Source organism: Hippopotamus amphibius, chromosome 3 (assembly GCF_030028045.1).
Source record: "Hippopotamus amphibius kiboko isolate mHipAmp2 chromosome 3, mHipAmp2.hap2, whole genome shotgun sequence".
Classification (NCBI taxonomy): Eukaryota; Metazoa; Chordata; class Mammalia; order Artiodactyla; family Hippopotamidae; genus Hippopotamus; species Hippopotamus amphibius.
The window spans coordinates 26698281-26717347 of NC_080188.1; the positions used below are offsets into that span (position 1 = coordinate 26698281).

General features: G+C 36.2%; 1 protein-coding gene across 10 annotated transcripts in view; it reads right to left on the minus strand.

The window, feature by feature from the left end:
* FRYL (FRY like transcription coactivator) overlaps nt 1–19067 on the minus strand; it is a 242165-nt gene that overhangs the window by 35982 nt on the left and 187116 nt on the right. For 8 of the 10 annotated variants that reach the window (XR_009052491.1, XM_057725528.1, XM_057725527.1 and 5 more), the window contains 10 exons: nt 18293–18396; nt 16471–16656; nt 14793–14997; nt 13470–13591; nt 12419–12609; nt 10508–10602; nt 8826–9433; nt 8412–8509; nt 4479–4649; nt 2334–2474 (listed from right to left, as the gene is read on the minus strand). Coding sequence is in view for 9 of the 10 variants with exons in the window: in XM_057725528.1 (XP_057581511.1) it covers nt 2334–2474; nt 4479–4649; nt 8412–8509; nt 8826–9433; nt 10508–10602; nt 12419–12609; nt 13470–13591; nt 14793–14997; nt 16471–16656; nt 18293–18396 (1921 nt within the window). In the remaining variant the exon portion in view is untranslated. The remainder of the gene's footprint in view (nt 1–2333; nt 2475–4478; nt 4650–8411; nt 8510–8825; nt 9434–10507; nt 10603–12418; nt 12610–13469; nt 13592–14792; nt 14998–16470; nt 16657–18292; nt 18397–19067) is intronic. The other 2 variants (XM_057725531.1, XM_057725525.1) reach the window with 1 other exon arrangement.

Consider the following 19067-nt stretch of genomic DNA (forward strand, 5'->3'; position numbering starts at 1 on the left):
TTGTATACATATATGAACCTTCTAGATGAATGAAGTGTATGGCTTTAGGACTCGAAACTTTAAATGTTTTAAGTCTTGGGGATAACCAATTTTTAATGCATACTTTTTAGACATAAAAATGTTAAAATACTAAAAAAAAATTTAGATTTCTCTTGATGACCCAACTCCTATATACTAAGCATAAGCGCTGTGCTAAAACGATGCTCTCAGTGATTTCTGAGCTGTATAGGGTGAGTTTTTTCCCCTATATATAGTGGCTATGTTTTTGAGTTATTTTCCTGATTTGTAGTTTTGTATATTCCTACAAATATAACTTAGGAATGATTTACATGAAAGATGTATATGTGGAGAGGAATCAAAGTTTAATAAAAAAATTCAGAACTTTTTTTAACCATTTATTGAAAAGAATCATATAAAAAAAATGACTTTTTTTCTAACTTGTGGTACCAAAATTTAATCTCAACCTTGTATTATACATATTATTTCACAGTTGGCAGTTCTGAGTGAGGGGAAATACTACTAAAAAAAGGAAGTGAAAAATCTCTGGCAGAACTGAGTTATCTAACTTAGCTAATAACATCTTGATATGAAGACACCTAAAGCACAAAATATTAATAGTAATAAAAATGTCCACATGATACTGTGACATTTTAAGCACATCATCGTAGAAAACAGTTTATTTTTAACAAAGTTAGACTAAATAGAAATCATTTTTTTTCTTATGGAAATAATCAAGAGCGCTGTGCATTGTAAAATGCTTAAACCTCTTCTGGGATGTTTCCATAAATTATATTGGCAGTTGTGCTCTAAATGTAAAAGATTATCAAGAGTTCAAGTATGTAAAATGTTTAATGTCTGAATAAAGCAGAAGTCACTAACTGGGATGCTCTATCAGCTAGATAGGACCTCGGTTCACCCAACATTTCAAAATAAATTTGAAAAGAAATTTGAGACAATGTTTTAAAATTAGGAGATTTTTAAAGAAAAACTCAGATTTTGAGCTTTTCTTTATAAAATAGAAAAGAAAAATTAGAAGTTCTCGCAACAGTGGACCTGCACTCCAACATGGCAACAATTATAGGAAGCTTAGTTGTGCTCTTTCTTTTAGATGAAGGATGTGCAGTTCACTTAGTCGTAAATCTATGCCCTCTTATGGTTACTTGCTTGCCCAGTGGGCATATAAGCTTGTGGTGCTGAACAAAAGAACTGTATCTACGTTTCATAAATCTACGTAATTCAATGTGCTATGTGCTTCTGCAGGTGATTCAGCAAATATTTGATGAGTTAACTTCTTTAAGCCTTAAGGAAAAAAAAAAGTGCTTTAGGAAAAAATATATAACTGCTATGTGGTGAAGCCTTACTCGTTAAGAGATAAAAATAGAGAAGATACACAGGGTTACCAAAGAAAATCATGTTTTTTTAAATATTTGTAATCACTGATTTTCAAGGGAATCTAAAAAATAACCTTGATTACCTAACAAAACTATTGAAAAATATTTTAATACAATTTTGCTACTTTCAGATATGGACTAGGACACAAACTCATTGCAGCTGAGTATTTCCATTTGTAAATTTTGCTTCAGTGAATGCAAATATAACTGGAGTAGAAACACAAAGTATTAATCTGTTAAGGCTCTCAAAGAGTTTGCTCTGTTTGGTCAGTTGTATCCACAATACTGATCTGCTCATCAAGGCCTTTCTTTCTTTTATTTAATTTAATTTTTTTTTTTTTGCTAAAGATACTCATATGTTTTATTTTATTTAAAAAATTTTTTTAAAGAACTTTTATTGAGATACAAGGCCTTTCTTATGGATAGCTCAACACTGAACTTCAGGACAGACCAAGTTGACTTGTCATCATTTACATTTAAACCAAGTCTGATTTTCTACTTTCTAAATATCGGGCACTTTTTACCAGACACAGAAAGCAACTCTAAAAAACAGAATCTTCAAAGAGTTCTTCTGTTTCTAAAAGTAATATTTGTTCATTGTGTAGGATTTGGTTAAAAACAGAAAGGTACAGTCATAACCATACTGCCCAGAGATGGTGACCGCTGCTGTTTGTGTACATTCCTTCAGTGATTCCTGAAATGTACGCTTGTAGATGTAACCATTTAAAATAAAAACCAGGGATCTTGCCAATCCTACCATTCAGATTCTGCTTTATGTCACTCACGTTGACAACATTTTTCCATGTTGTAAGTATTCCTGAAAACATGATTTATGAACTAACCATTTCCCCTATCTTAGACATTTAAGGTGTTTCTGACGTTTTATGATTATAAATTATTTCAAGATGAACACTTCTATACAAAAGGTCTGTGGTCACTCACCTGTACATATTTGCCAATAATCTTTATGATCTCCAGATTAAACTGCTTGACTGGAGCAGCGGAGAGGTCAATATGACTCAAAAGACTATAGATGATCTGTAGTAATGATTGCTGCATACTGGACAGTCCTTTTTCTAACAACTAAAAGTAATATTAAAAAGTATGCTTTAGTCAGGTTAAAGAAAATTCCATAGTATTTACAGTAGTGATGTTGAAAACCATAACAGATTTAACCTAAGAGTTTATGGTTAGATTATCAGAAATCCAGAGAATAATGACGGTAAAAGGTGATGTCTATTAGTGTTACTTGTCCTTGCTGCAGAAAGGAGTTTTAGATAGATAATTTGTCTCCTTAATCTTAGTGTTTTCTTTCATATCCTCAACTAATTTAGTTAAACCCCACTTATTTTAGGTTAAGAGAAAAACTGCTACACCAGCGTCACCAAAGAATAACTAATTACCCCCAAGTCATTCACACCAGCCACTTACTACTTATGTGATCTTGGACAAGTATCTTATCTCTCTGAGCCTTGACTTTTAAAAATAAAATAGTGATACCACTTTCCTCATAGGGTTTGTAGGACAATTAAGTTATATATGTGTAGTTTTAAATACATGTAACTATTTTTAGTACTGCTGTTAGTAATAATTTGCAAATTATTAATAATCATAAAACAAGGATAACTTACACTAATAAAAGTAACATCTGGGACAAAGCATGCTCTCTATAGACTGGAAATATATTGCCCAAGTGTGGTACCCAATAGGCTGTATTGTGCCAGTGCCAGACCTTAGAACCCCATGGGTGGGTCTTGAGGGAGAGCTACTGTTTCCTTAAGCATTGAACTTTATGGTGGCACAAAAGTGAAAGCTAGACTAAGGCATTTAAGTTCAAAGCCAATTAAGGAGGGTAGGTCTGGCTTTATGCTGGCTCTTATCCTAAAGGTATAAGATAACGTAGCGATGCACATTCATTCAGGTTAGGAAGCTATCTGGTGGAGGGCTCACGCTGTCGGCTCACTTAAAGTCGATGCGAGTAAACCCATCCAAACCAACACCTTAAAAATTCACACCAGTCCTGAGCACTTTATGATGGTCACCATCAGTGACTTAGCTAAGTTAAACAGTGCTATGGGCTATACTTAGAATGTTTATTGAGTTATGAGTAATTTGTACAGTGTGTTAGGTTTAATTTCTAAAGGTCAACGTTCTGAAAAGGAAGATATCACTGACAAACATTTTTAGTGACTAGGAGTTTCTTCCTTTTGAGGGTCTCCTTGTGGCTCTCTACTCAATAATTTACTTTTCTAGGCATGAAGTTACTTCTTCAACAAATAAATACAGTCGACCCTTGAATAACAGGTTTGAACTGCATGGGTCCACTTATCTGTGGATTTTTTTCAATAGTAAATACTACAGCGTTACGATTCACAGTTGGTTGAATCATGGATGTGGAGGGCTGACTGTAAGTTATATGAGGACTTGACTGTGTGGAGGCTTGGCACCCTTAACCCCTGTGTTGTTCAAGGTCAACTGTATTAACTTTTCATGCTGTTCTAGGACTAGATTTTAAAATTCTATTTACTCCCCCCAAAATCATATTCTAGATTAGGAAGCAAATATATCATCAAAATTAACTTGCCCAGCAGAAATGACTTTGCATGCTATATTATTATTCTAGAAAGGATTTCAAAGCCAAGAGCTGGTTTTGTAAAAACAAAAAAGATAACCATTCCCTAGGATCAGACCACGAAAAAAACCCCATTTTCCTTTTGAAATAAAGGTGAGGTTTATATTATTCTGAGTTTTATGTCACTTAAGGACAGTGAGTGAGAAAATACACTCAAAAACCCATTTTCTATTTTAAGTAAAGTTGAGGTTTACATCATTTTGAGTTTATATTACTTAAGGACAGTGAATAAAGAAACAGACATTGAAAATGGGGAAAAAAAAAAACCTTTATAAAAACTTCCTCATTACTTGAAAGATATTACCTGTACTTTTCTTTAAGAAAAAATCTTATCTATATTTACTCTCAAAGAAAATTTGAAGGTTAAACTTTCAGTGCTGCTTCTAGAAGTAAATTTACTTGAAAATTTTGCCACAAAAAATTTTCAAAATCCCTTTGTTGGGGGGTGAATTTACCTCTGCAAGATAAGTCACAAGACTAAATGTAGTATCTGAGAAGGAGTCATGCAGGTATCGACACACTACATTGATCCAGTTGGAACAGTCTCTGGAATACGTGTGTGTGCTGTACAGACTCATCATGTGAGCCAGATTGATAAGCGTGGGGCATTTTTCTTCTGCACAAACCTTAAAAAAATAATAAACACAAATTTCATTCCCTTAAAGACATTTTTAAACTTGATTTTATAGTAAATATATTTCTTTAATGAATTAACTTAGGTATTAGGTTGAAAAATTAATGCATTTTGTTTCAATACAGTAGAGAAGTTAAAGAGAAGAGGAAGAAGCACAAGGCCTAGAGAATGACTTCGATCATACGGAGAGGATTACGATGTCAAGCACTTCTGTGGGTGTTAAATAGTACGGTTTTCTTTCAGTCTGACGTAAAATGTCTTTGGTAAAAACCCAAATGTTTTTGTAAACCCTATGTATCACTTTGTAAAAAGTTTTGTTTTGTAAAATCTATATACGGTTCAGCACACAAATAACTGAACAGGCAGGCTCAACCTGGGAATCCTCAGGGAAGTTTGGAGCTGCTGTGCCAAAGAAGAAATGATTTAGTCTCAAGCTGTTCAGCGTATTTTACCAGAGCAGTCAACTGCAGAAGCCTCAACATGTGTGATATAGTCAAAGGACTTCACTGGAGGGCTGATAAAATGTTTGAGTTCTGCATGTCCAATGAATGGCAGTCTCCAAAGTGGATGTCAAACTGCTCTTTAGGAAATCACCTAAAGCTCTTAAGGTCCTTGGCCAATCATTTACAGGCTACTACAAAGTGTACTGACTTCCCAGAGTTCGCATGATACGGTACTGCAGAATCTGAATCAGCAAATGTTTGGGAGGATCTTACTGACCAAATGTACCTTCATAGTCCAAGTCTGTTCCCTGAGTTACTGGTGAGCATGTTCCTTAACCTCCTCTGAGGATACCTGAACCATAAGGGACTGGAAAAAAGGCCACCTTAGTCTTATATCCTTACCTATCATGAAAGGCTAGCCTCATTGAAATTTCTTTTAGTTTTCCTTTTTTTATTTTCCTCACGTATTCTTCCATCTTACTGATGTTTTGTATGTATTTTCACAAACTGCCTAGAGCATTTGATAAGGAAAGTAGAGTATTACCTTTTAAAATATATGTATTTTCAACTTTCAGATGACTATAACTGACTTTTACTTTGATTCATTGTGCGGATGGTATCATTGGATAGGCCCAAGATATGAAGGCATGCAAGACTGTGCAAAGACTAACACAGTTATTTTGTAAAATCATTAAGAGCAGTTGTTTTCATGCATTAGCCTTTTACCCATTAGACAGACACCAGGAAGAAAAAAGAAAAGTTGGTTGATATTTCTTATTTGTATTTCAAAACAAAATAACTTATCACACTATTTTAAAAAAACCACGTAACTTCACAATTTCACAACTTGTTATTCTTCGGCAAAAATTTTTTATAGTTTAAAGTAAATTGCTTTCATCTTTTCCTGAAGAATAAGACATTCCTATAGAATTCTTATATTCTTAAAGAATACTTTTTGAAAGAATGATTCTTAAAAACCTATTTTTTGAAACAGAAGAAAGTTCTCTGTAATACAGACTGTGCGATTTTATAGTAAAGCAAACGGCTTAGATTTAATTTTGGAATTTTGGAACCACCAGGTTAAAATACAAGCCAAAAAGAGTATGTTTTATAACAAACTTTTCTAGCATACTATTTTTGCCATAATGAAGAGCTAAAAAGGACAATATTTGTCCTAAGTGTTGCCTCATTTTGAAATTCTGTGCTCTCCAAGGGCACAAACAGTGGAAACAGTGGTATTTGCATAATGAGGAAGCACATAATGGCAGAAAATTACTCTCAACAGTTTGAGTGAGAGAATAATTAAGGAATCAATTTAGTTCACATCCTGCAGGTTGCTGAAAGCCTACAGAGGGAACCTTTGTGTGCTGCTCAACAGGAAGAAAACAGACTTAACAGCAGTTTATGACTCACAGAAAGCCATATATTTGATTTCTTAAAAATATAAAAGATATTTGGGACTTTCCTGTGCTTCTCACCTGACCCAACACTTAGCAAATTACTCTTCAACTGCCAATCTCAAATGCTTCTACTTCCCTTATCAAGGGATTTATGCTTTTTTTTTTCTTAAAATCCCCAAGTAAGCCAATATAGTTTTTTCCCTTATATTTTCTTTCTTACCCCTCATGTAGAAGAAAGTAAAATCTTTGCTTACATCTTCCTAATGGTGTGTTATTAGAATATTAAAATGAAAGTCATTTAAATAAATTATTTTAAAAGTCACTTTTAGACCTCATTAATGCAAATACATGTTATGGGGTTTTTTAGTGCAAACCACCATTTTCAAAACTAAGATGTATTTCCGTTAACTATAATAATGGATCTTCTTTTTAAATACATGCTTTTAAACTGGTTAAAAATTTCTCCATATCTGTTTAGAAATTTAAATGAGGATAAATTCAACAGCAAATTTTATTAAATATTTTGTCACTTATTAAACATTATCTATCAAGATGATAACAGTGTTCTTACTCTTGTTCCTGCGTATGTGATTAATTGGGTTGCTAGTATTTTTTCACTCCACTGGCACCCAGAGACAGAAGCTTGCTCTTTCCATATACTGCTGTGCTACTCGCTAACTGAATCTCAGGTTTGAAAAAAACTGCTTACATGAAAAGCTCTTTCGGAGAATTTTACTTGCTTGCTCCCTTCTGTCGCAAACTTCTCTGATTCTTCTCCCAGTGCTTTAGCCAGGTTATCTTACTTATATTACTATGGAGTCGCCCCCTGCAGTTCACCTAATTTCCTGTTGTATGTATATTAATTGTAAATTCCTATAACTCCTTCTTGTAACTGTTTGTATTTTCAGCCTGAAAAGTTTTTTTTCCAAGACTCAATGCGACAAAAAAATAAATATATAAAATAAAATTAGTTAAGAATTAAGTTTACGCCGAAGGCAAGGTATTTGCGGTTTCTTTATTGTTCTTAAGAGGAAGTTACTGAATAGATAAACTGTCAAAATCATATTCTTTTACAATTAAGACTAAAAGCTATAAAGCTTTTAAACAAATGTTCACAGACGATTTAAAAATAGCTCCATGCCTGTTTAAGAAATGTAGGACCAGAGGGAAAGAGTCAAACGAGGAAGAAAAAAGAATGAAGGGAGCAGAGAGAGAAGATGAAGAGAATGTTAAAAGGAAAAAGGCAAACATAAAGGGAGAAAGAACTTTCAGAATCAAAAAATATATTATGCTCTCTTCTTCTGCAGGGCCTTCGCACATGCAATTTCTCTTGCCTGGAAAACTTCTACCTTCAGCCCTGCTCTTGTTTCTCGTCCAGGGATCTTATTTTGGTTATTCCTATTCACCCTTCAAGTCAGCTTAGATATGACTTCCCTCAGGCAGACTTTTGCTTCATGTGTCCCTAGAATATTTTGTCCTCTTGCAAAGTCACCAGACTCTACTGTGATGGTCTACTTACTTGACTGCACTGCCACTCTAAGGCCCACAGGGCTAAGGATTCTGTTTACTCTGATTATCATTATATTTTCAGCACCTGATCCAGTGTTCAGAACGTATCTGGTCGTAAATAAATGAATGACTTGGAAAATGACAGACAGAGAATGAAGTAGGGAAACAGAGCAGAAAAAGACTCAGATTCAGAGCAGTGTTACTCTAAACAGATAATTTTATTCACTGCCATTTGAGCAGCTGTAAATTGATATCATTACTATATCACTCCTTCAATGCATAAAAGAATAAAAATTTAGATAGGAAGTGACAGGAAAAGGATTTTTAAGAGATTTCCCCCCTTAAGATAAACTCCAGAGAAAATTCCCTAAAGTGTTATCTTTCAGTATAACATTTGCTTACCTTTGCTATTCGACTAGCTGTTTCTTTGCAAAACTGAGTTGGGCTGTCAAAATGCTGGATTAAGTGAGGCAATAAGCAAAGGATGTTAAGAGGAAAGCCTATCAAAAAAAAAAAAAGCAAACAATAACCAATTTTATTGCACATTATTTTAAAAATTGAAGGTTTTTTTTGTTTGTTTTTTTAATGGGTCACAGAAACCATTTTCTTTTTATTTCCTGGAGTACTTGATTGTCTAAAAAAAAAAAAAAAATTTTTTTTTTTTGCTTTTACCAAAGAACTTAAGCTATCTCACATATTAAGAAAACCATCACTGTTTGTGGAAAAGCAGAAATTAGTAGATTTCCAAACAAATGATTAGTTTACATTTCACTATATTAAAAAAGCAAAGAGTTGGTGCAATTCTATTCACATCACCTGACAACTGGGAAGGATCCACCAACGTGTGTCTGGAGACAGCAATGAGTTTACTCAGGAGGTGCACGGTCATTTCTTGTGTAGATACTGAGGTAAAACCCTTAAGGAAGAGCTGCTGAAGCCCTGGGAAATTATTCCACTTCAATTTGCTTTGTACGTTTTCAATCTTCTCTCGACTCTCTGATTTATCCAAAGGCAGGTGGATCAGCAGTTTGTTGAGGAGCCTGAGAGCCAGGAGGTATTCATATTCATAATCGGATTCTAATAAAGACGCTGCTATCCAAAAAATGGTGGCCATCAAGTTGGCGGGCTCAGTAGTGGGCTGCACATCATACATGGCTTTCTCTCTCAGGGAGGAAAGGCTTCGAGTCCTCGCTAAGCTACCGCTATGGTTGATCCGTCCATCCATTATATCCAGTGTGTTACTCCGCCGCCGGTCACCTCTTCGGTCACCAATTAAACTTAACCTCAAAGAGTTACTTCTTGCACTACTGTTATATCCCAAATAACTGCTACTATTAATAGGACTTGTGCTTAGATTGAGTTGTCCAGTGCTTTTCCTGTTAGCTGCATACTTGTTTCCCATTATAGGATCATGGTATGAGGTTCTTTAAAAACAAACAAACAAACAAAAAAGATGAATCCACACATAATGACTTTTTTTTTGCTACACTAGTTGTACCCTTGAAAACACTGCGAAATGGTAACTGTTCCCCGGAAAAATTACTTTTAAGTATATCTGACTTCGCTTAACCCAATTTCAGTTCTTTCCTCTCTATTAAAACAAAATGTACAACAGTATCTTTTCTACTGTGGCCAATCGTTTCCTTTGAGTTGGATGAGGTTTGATTTGAAGCGAGAATTCTGTTATAGTTATCGCTGGTAACTTTCAGCTCTGGGAGTTTGTACATATTACGTCCAAAGCAGGCCTCGTTTCTCTCATCCCCAGACTCAAAAGGTCCTGATGTCCCTATTTTCTGTCGATTCACATTCTTTCCAAAAGAACCAAGCTCAAAAATTTATTTTTGATTTCTCCTTTCTCCCTCACATCTAATTATCATTGATTAAAAAATAATTATAGAATACTTTCTACATGTGCCAGTGGTATGCAAAATGCTAGGAATATTAAAGTCTATGGAAATGGATAAATTATAGCCTGTTAGTTGCTGTTATAAAAGTATTAAAAATATGGTGAGAAGCCAAAGTATGGAATGCTTAGCATTCCTCTGGGGCAGTTAGAAATGCTTAGCTAGGAGCCGATATTCAGATGGGACTTGAAGGATAAGTCAATTTCAGATGTGCAAGGAAGAGAGAGTTCAAAGAGAGGCTGGTCCAGGGAGAAGGAACAATATGCAGAAGGTGTGAGTCCCGAGACGCCTGGACTGCTGGGGGGACAAAGGCATGTTGAATGTGGCAGGAACAGGGCCTGTCACTGAGGCTGAAGCCCAGGAGCACAGCAGAAAGGTCTCTGCCCAGGCTGTCAGAGCAACAGCACTGCCACCTACTAGCCCTGCAACCTTTTACACGTCTCACTGTCTAAGGCTCGTTTTCCCACTGGCAATCCGTCTGAATTTGGGGGTAGTGCTCTAACTACTGATGTTAGAACAATATAATATTATACACATTTAGCTATCGAAGGCCTATATACAAATATACCGGCTGCCTGGATTTTTAGTTCTTACTGAGAAAGGGCAGAAAGAAGATCGTAATGCTTCATGGTTTCAGCCAAAGTATCAATTGCAGATTCCAACGTGAGAAGCAGCTCAATCACAAATCCCTAGGAAAAAAAGGCAGGTCTTAATTAATTATGCTCTGGAAAGAAGAAACCGCAATGTACTTCCTGATGAGATTTTAAAATAGAACAAACTCCACATTAATATTACAAAATAATTAAACTCTTGAGCCACATGGTCTTGCTGATGCATGAGAATGCAACAAACTAATGGTATAAATTGATTATAATAGCACATAATTCACCCAAAATTGCTTGGGACAGAAATCTAGGAGCCATCCTTGTTTCTTTCTCTCACGTCTAAATTGAATCCATCAATGTCTTGAAAATATTACTTTAAAAATATATCCTAGCGACTTCCCTGGTAGTCCAGTGGTAAAGAATCCACCATGCAAAGCAGGGGAGGTGGGTTCAATCCCTGGTTGGGGAACTAAGATCCCACGTGCCACGGGGCAACTACGCCTGTGTGCCTCAACTAGAGAGCTCTGTCCTGCAAACTACAAAGCCCACGCGCCCTGGAGCCTGCACGCCACAACTAGAGAAGAGAAAACCTGCATGTTACAATTGGAGAGAAACCCACATGCCACAGCAAAGGGCCCACGCACCGCAACTGAGACCCAACAGAGCCAAAAAAAAGAAAAAAATATATATATATCTCCTAAATCTGACTTCTTTTCTCTACCTCCATAGCGTCCCTTAATCCAAACTATCATCATTTCGGCCTGGACTCTTACAAATAGCCTCTTAACTGACCTCTCCTGCCTTCCTAAAGACTCCACCTAGCCTCCAGAGTGAGTTTTTAAAAAAGTAAATCATGTCCATTACCCTCCTTTTAAAACCAACGGGTGGTTTCCCATCAATTCAGAATAAAATCCCACCCTCACCAGAACCTCCTCGGCCTCACATGATATAGGCCTGCTTACCTCATCAATCTCCTGCCTGTGGAGGTCCCCATCCAGTACATTATAGCCACACTGGTTTGCTTAATGTTCCTTTATTTTATTTAATTTTTTTAATTTTTATTTTTGGCTACGCCATGCAGCTTGCAGGATTTTAGTTCCCTGACCAGGTGTTGAACCCTGGGCCCCGGCAGTGAAAGTGCCGAGTCCTAACCACTGGACCATGAGGGAATTCCCTTGATGTTCCTTTAAAAAGCCTATTGCTTCTGCCTCAGGGCCTTTGTACTTGTTAGTCCTATTTCCCTCTGCCCTCTTCCCCAGACTATCAAAGGGCTCACTTCATTTAGACATGTGTTGTGTTCAAAACTCTTCTTCTCAAAGGATCACATGTTAAAAAAAAAAACCCTCTCCCCCATCATTCTTTAACCTGTTACTCTACCTTATTATTTTCACAGCATTCATCACTAGGTAAAATTGCATTATACATTATTGGTGGATTAAAAGCTTGTTTCCCCCAATGAAATGTGAGCTCCAGAATGCCAGGAACTTTATCTTGTTCATTACTGTATCCTCAGTGTCTAAAACAGTGTCAGTGAAAATCATGAGTCTGTACAGACCTACATAAGTTCTCTATTGTAGTAATTTACTTAATTTATCTTAAAAAGTGAAATTCAGTGTTCTAATTTACATCTAACTTTAAATTCCTGTTTCACCTTGTAGTCATTCAGAATAGTATCCAGGTGTGTATGATAAAGCTGTTTCTGATTGGCACTATTTAATTTGATTAGTATGTTATTAAACATTAATTACACGACTTTAATTCTTTGTCTGCATGTTAGCATCTGACATCAATAAGTGCATATGACCATTATCTTGCGCTGCCTGCCATGATTTACATTTGGCAATAAGTCCTTGACAACGAGGAGCCGCTCAGTACTTGCTGAAAGAACTGAATGAACTACCTGTGCATCTTCGCCTGGATCCCCGACAGTTTCTACAAGTCTGGAGAGAACATCAGAAAGTGTGGTTGCAGAAAGAGGCTGTTTAAGGGCCCTGAAAATCTGAAAGGACCTCCCGGCATAGTGTCGAGAAGAACAAGAAAGTGCTGTCTGCAGAGCAACCTCGCTGAGGTGATGTTCCAAATGAATTCCTTCTGCGAAAACAAAGGCAACAAGTAAGTGCTTCCTGTTTTCCAGGAAATATGGAGGGGTTATGATCAGAGGCCAATAACCAGGTTAAACTCAGTGCCAGCACAGTACCTGGCAAACTGGGTAGGCATGAAAATTTTATGTCAATGCTTTTGCTTTTCATTAAATGCCATTTGCATTTTAGATGACTCTTCATTCTAATCCCCAGGGAAGTAATCCCTGAGAACAGGGTTTCCCAGCCCCGGCACTACTGACATTTTGGCCCAATAATTCTTCGTTGGCAGGGCTGTCCCGTGCAGTGTGTTTGTGCAGCACCATCCTCAGCCTCTAACCGGGTGGACACCAGTAGTAACCACTTGCTCCCCTCCCCACCCGCCACCTAACTGTGACAAAAAATGCCTCCAGACATTGCAAAATGTCCCGAGAACCAAAATCACCCCTAGCTGATAACCATCGTTTTAGACACATTTTACTATAATATTCAGAACGTGTTAATTTTTAGATCATAGAAGCCCATACCAGTACAGAAAAATAATTTAAAAGTTTGTCATCTCTACCTATGTTCCTTCAATATAATTGTTTCATGATAAACAACTGTATTGTAATTTTATTATGCCATTATACACCAAACCAAGAACGCCAGAATGTCAAAGTAGCATTCTTATTTTTAAGTAGCAACTTAATTTTTCTTCAATCAAAACGAATCTGTTATCACTAAGAAGTTAAAAAAGAAAACCTGTCTAAAACTTTTGAATTTAGACGTGTCAACCATCAACGTTTTGCTAAACATTATCAGAAGTTTTGACATCACATTAAAAGATCTACTTGGAAGCAAATATTATCTGAAATGTTTATTAAAAGATACCTGAGCTTGACTGCTTAAAAACAGAAACCACATGTTTCAAAAATGTAGTTAACTGCTCAGCACTCTTTATGCTAGGATTCTTGGCAGAAACGTCCTCATGGTTCCAAAGGGGCCCTCTTTTTCTGAAAACAGAGAACAGATGTGATTCCCTCGGTTTTTAAACTTATATTAAGTTTTACTCATACTCACCTAAAATGTGCTTTTGCAGTTAGAAAGGACAGTAGTTGAATAAATCAAACAGCAATGTCACACAGTTTACGGTTACTACTTATGTATTTGGATATGTAATGATCTAGAGCAAGTAGAGGAAGATCCAAGTTATGTATAATTTCAAAGTCTTTCATCGTTACAGTCAACTTCTCTCAGAGCTAGTAGGAAAAGATGGCGAATTTTGCCAAGTGAGAAGAGTACTAGTTACTGCTTAGGTATTACAGGTCAAAACAGTACAATTTGTAGAGGCTAGCCTGTATTTAGATTGTAATGCAAGTACAATAATTTAAAAGCTAAAACTACAGGAAAAGTTTAGGACAGAAAAATGTCCTGTCGATTCTTTCTTTAAAGTATCTTTGTATTCACCAGCTTGGTTAATCAGGGTTAAGCCCCTTACTATCACAGGCCCAAAGTGCCGAGGAAAAAAAAAAACTGTGGTCACGCTGCCTCGAGTTCCTAACACCCCTAATTCATCATGCACTTTGCTATGAGACTGATTTTCTCAACATATTTATTTAATTGGGTCCTCCACCCTCCCCTTCCAGTTCAAAGACTTTTGATAATGTCTCCTTTATTGAGATTTATAACCTCTGGCCTGGCCTTGATGGCCCTCTGGTTTGAATTCTCCCAAGTTTTCCTGTCTAGAAACTCCCCAGCATGACCCTCAGGCTGGATTACTCACCAGTTCCAAGTACACTTTGTTTTCTCACACCTCTGTGATTGTGCTCTTGCTGTGGTATACTAGCCCCTTTCTCCCCACCTATGTTTCTTCTTTCTTAGAGTTGCTTTGAGAAGAGTAGGCCATAAATAAATATTTGATGCTTGACTGTTAATGTAGCTAATGAGGGCAGAGTATATATTCAGATCATACGGTATTCTCTTTGGGTACCTGGTATCTAGACATGATTAAGGCCCTCCTTAGGTATAATTGTGTGAGCAAAAGAAGAAAGTCTCTGGCTGCATCAAATTTTCTAAATAGTGCACAATACAAAACCTACCTATTCCAAATCAATGACACTTTGGAAAACAAAAATAGGGTTCGCTGAAGCTGACAAATGAAACAACGACTTAACACAGATATGTGGCTGGAATGGTAGGAGCTGCAAATGTTACCTTGAGGTAATGAACTCCATGAGGGTTTTGACTTTTCCATCCTGCTCTACTGAGATGTCGACCTCGTTGAGGATAGTGGTGTGCAGATGTGAAATGGCAGCGCTGTTATTTCCTAAGCTGATACTAGAGGAGGTAGAACTTGAGCTGAGCCCTGAGTCGGTCATGGGGGAGGGCTGGTAATCAGGTATAAAATCACTAACACCTGCTGAAAGAGACCGATGGGTGTGAATACCCAGACGTGAAACAATCCCCCACAATATTTAAAGAATTGAGCTATGGGCCCTTAGAGGTTATACTGGAGCCTCACAAGCACCACATTACAAGAAGTGAGTTTTTGAGCAAACATTGTTTTCACAGCCTCTTATTAAAACTTAATGATTTGGATTTACTATGCTGTCCTGTACTGCCATCTGCTGACCAAAGTTGAAATTGGCAGTTTCCTAATATTTTGGCATATTTCCTCAACACAGGTTGTCATTCACATTTCTATAATGTGAAAAGATTTTTAATTTCTTATGTTAAGGATTCGATGCTTTCTGCTTCACTTCACTTATACAAAGAAAATTTTAAAGTCTATTTGTAATATTTATATTATGTCAATTTTTTTTCCCTCTGGGAAACATCTTTCTTTTTTAATTTATTTTTTGCTATACAGCAGGTTCTCATTAGTTATCTCTTTTATACAGGTTAGTGTCTATAAGTCAATCCCGATCTCCCAATGCATCCCACCACCCCCCAAATTATGTCGATTGTTAAATAATTCTAAAGGTTATTACTAACACCCACATTTACAAAATGGCAAAAGGAGCCTGAAAAATAAACAACAAACTATGGAATTCTGAATAGAAATGCTTTAACACAAAAAAGGCAGTAAACTTTATTCCATTCATCTTTTAATCACAGTTTAAAAAGGCGAATAAGTTTACTAATAAATGTTTTCTCACTAACTACGGGTTTTAAAGTAAATAACAGGGCTTTAAGTAAATAATTTTAAAATGTATTAACCCTGTATCTGGCATTATATGATTAGGAAAAAAAATAATTTTATTTCAATTTTTCATAACAATTATTTTCTAGATCATCTATTATAAACCTGATAATACTGATGAATGAAATAAATAAGTTAGGGCTATTAGGGAGAAAGAAAATATAACTTGAAAAGTAAAACAAATTCACACCAACAGTGAAATAAATTTTACAGTAAAGTCTCATTAATTTGGATCTTGCTATTCAAAATATATAACTGGAACTTACTAGACTTCAAGATGCATAACATTTTAAGTGCAATCAGTATAACTGAGTGAATAAAAAAATTTTAAATGTCTTCCTTTGTCAATCTGTCAGATCTTGAGAGTAGGGGGATTCTAAGACAAGTTCACCATCTTTTTCATAACCAGTGCTGAACAAATTAAACCACTCTTTCATTGTACCTTTAACTTACATGTTAAGAGCTGAACATTTTTATGACAAAGATCCTTAAAGGTAACAGAGATTCAGATACTGCAAGTTTAATTCCTTCTTTTATGAATTAATAAATAATGTCAACGGTACTTAAAATAATAAAACTACATTAAAAAATATTCTCTAGCATCTCAAATTTAGTTGACTTTCTCTAAGGCAGGATTCCAAATTAACGAAGTCTGGTTCCACTTTCAAACTGTACTTTTAAAGCAAATACCTGTGAAAGTATAATCTAAGTGTGCAATTTGTTTGACTGTAAGCACCCTGGGCTCATTAAACTCCTTGTTCCTGAGAAGGACAGAAGCAACAGTTCGGATGTTACTGCTGGATCCCATTACTATCAGCAAGTGCAGAAGCAGGCGTTTACAATGTTCATACACCTCAGGGTGGCAGTGGTCAAACCCTAAAGAGAATTGTAGAAAATCATCATCAACAAAGAGAAACAGTGAGTATTCTTGCTACCAAAGTCATATGTTAAAAAGAAAAGCAGAAGTTACATAAAATATTTTGTGAAAGATAACACACTACAAGTTGTTTATTGGCCTAGAGTTTGTATATACTTTCACAATAGCCTATTGTCCTATTGGACTAGGGAGAGTCAAGACAAGTTTCCAGTGTGTTTTGTGTCTAAAACTGAGTAATCTCTTAGGGACTATTACTCTGTTACATAACACTAGGTGTAAATGAGCTTAAAGGCAAGCATTCTTTTGTGCCTAGAACACAGCAGAAGGTCAGGAGAGGTTTACTTACTGAAGGAAAGTAACACATATATAATATGTGTACATATCAGGAAAACGTAGGAGAAGATGGCTATTCTGACTTGCTTCAGGAGAGCAATCCTACAAGCACGAAAAGTATTGCTGATGTGATGGATCCCACATGTTTGTTACAGAGGGCACAGCAGAGTTTTAGCTGTAATAAGCAGACTGTCCACAATCTAATTCTTTTGGGAAACACTCAGTATCCATTTCAATTTTCCATTTACTCTGAAAGTTCCCAGTCCCAGAGGTAAATTCATTTTACTCTTGCTGTACTTACAGAATTTCCTGCTGGAGGGTGTGTGTGTTTTTGTATGGAGCGGGAGAGGCTATACGACAGGGATAGGAAGGGGCATGACGGACTTGCTTGTGGTTGAAGGAGAGACCAGGAGTAACTCCCCGCTAGACCACAAGAATTCCAGTAAAAAGTGTCATGGAAATAACGTACAAAAAAACAGAAACAGACATGTGTAGAAACTTTCTTGAAACCATATCCCTTTTCCCACCATGGAAAACAGTCTGGAGGGTCCGCAAAAAACTAAAATTAGATCTACCATGGGATCTAGCAATTCCACTCCAGGATATATATCCAAAGAAAACAAACACACCAGAAAAAGATACATGCACCCCAATGTTCACAGCAGCATTATTCACAACAGCCAAGAAATGGAGACAACCTAAGTGTCTATCAACAGATGAACGGATAAAGACAATGTGGTACATATACACGATGAAATACGACTCAGCCATAAAAAAGAATAAAATAATGGCATATGCAGCAACATGGAAGGACCTGGAGGGTATTATGCCTAGTGAAATAAGTCAGACAGAAAAAGACGAATACTGTATGTTATCACTTATATGTGAAATCTAAAAACTAAAACAAAGTAATGAATATAGCAAAACAAGCTGACTAACCAATATAAAGAAGAAACTAGTGGTTACCAGTGGGGAGATGGAAGAGGGAAGGGGGGAGGGAAGCTAGGGGTAGGGTAGTAAGAGACACAAACTACTGTGTATAAAATAAATAAATTACAAGGACATATTCTACAGCACAGGGAATATAGCTGATATTTTATAATAACTATAAATGGAGCAGAATCTATAAAAATTTGAATCATTATTTGTACACCTGAAACAAATACTGTAAATCAACTATACCTCAGCAAAAAATAAAAATAAATAAATAAAATGCAACCTGTAACAAACAAACATACTATACTGACTTTCAATTATCACAAAAAATATAAAAGGAAGGAACCAGCACCAAATATTTATTACCTATAAAAATTGCATGAAGAAGAAGATGGAGGTAGCTTCCCCATTCCACCTTCACACTGTGATCAATGATCAGATCAGTCAAAAGGATCACAGCTATGTTACACCTATGACAAACAAGAGCATTATTAATGTTTCACTAGAGTAAACCTAGAGGAAATCTTATGCAAATTACTTGAAGATCTTAATATTGTATTTTGTGGAAAAATACAATTTCTCAAGAAAAAAAGAAGAAAAGAAATACAGCTGAAGAAACCGTTAAGGGATAGTTTTAGAAAAAACCTATCTGGCTAAGGGCTCCTCGAAGTCAAGGGCTGTATTTTCCTTACCCTCAACCCTAAGACCTAGCACACTGCTTGCCACATAGTAGGTGTTCAGTACATGTTTGGTACATTAATACATTTTGAAAGAGTGCAGTAACTGTTCTATTGTGATTTTTGCTAAGTAGAAATCAGCTTAACTCAATTCAAAATAATAGTGCCTCCTACAGTAATACAGTGTTTTTCAGATGTAGTAACTGGGTCCCAGAAAGGTCAAGTAACTATGCCAGACACCCAGAAAAACAGCAGCAGCAGCAGAATTAGATTTAATAATATTAATTGTAAACAGTGAGAAGTCTGAGTTTTTAGATTTCTTAAAATCTAAACGCACGGATCGAATTTGTTGCAGTATCAAAAGAAAGAAGGTTGCTTGTGTTCTGTGTCGTCAGATAGTGTAAAGAAAGCTGGAAGTGTTAAGCAGTGGTTTGGCTCGTATGAAATAGGAATGACGCTGTGGT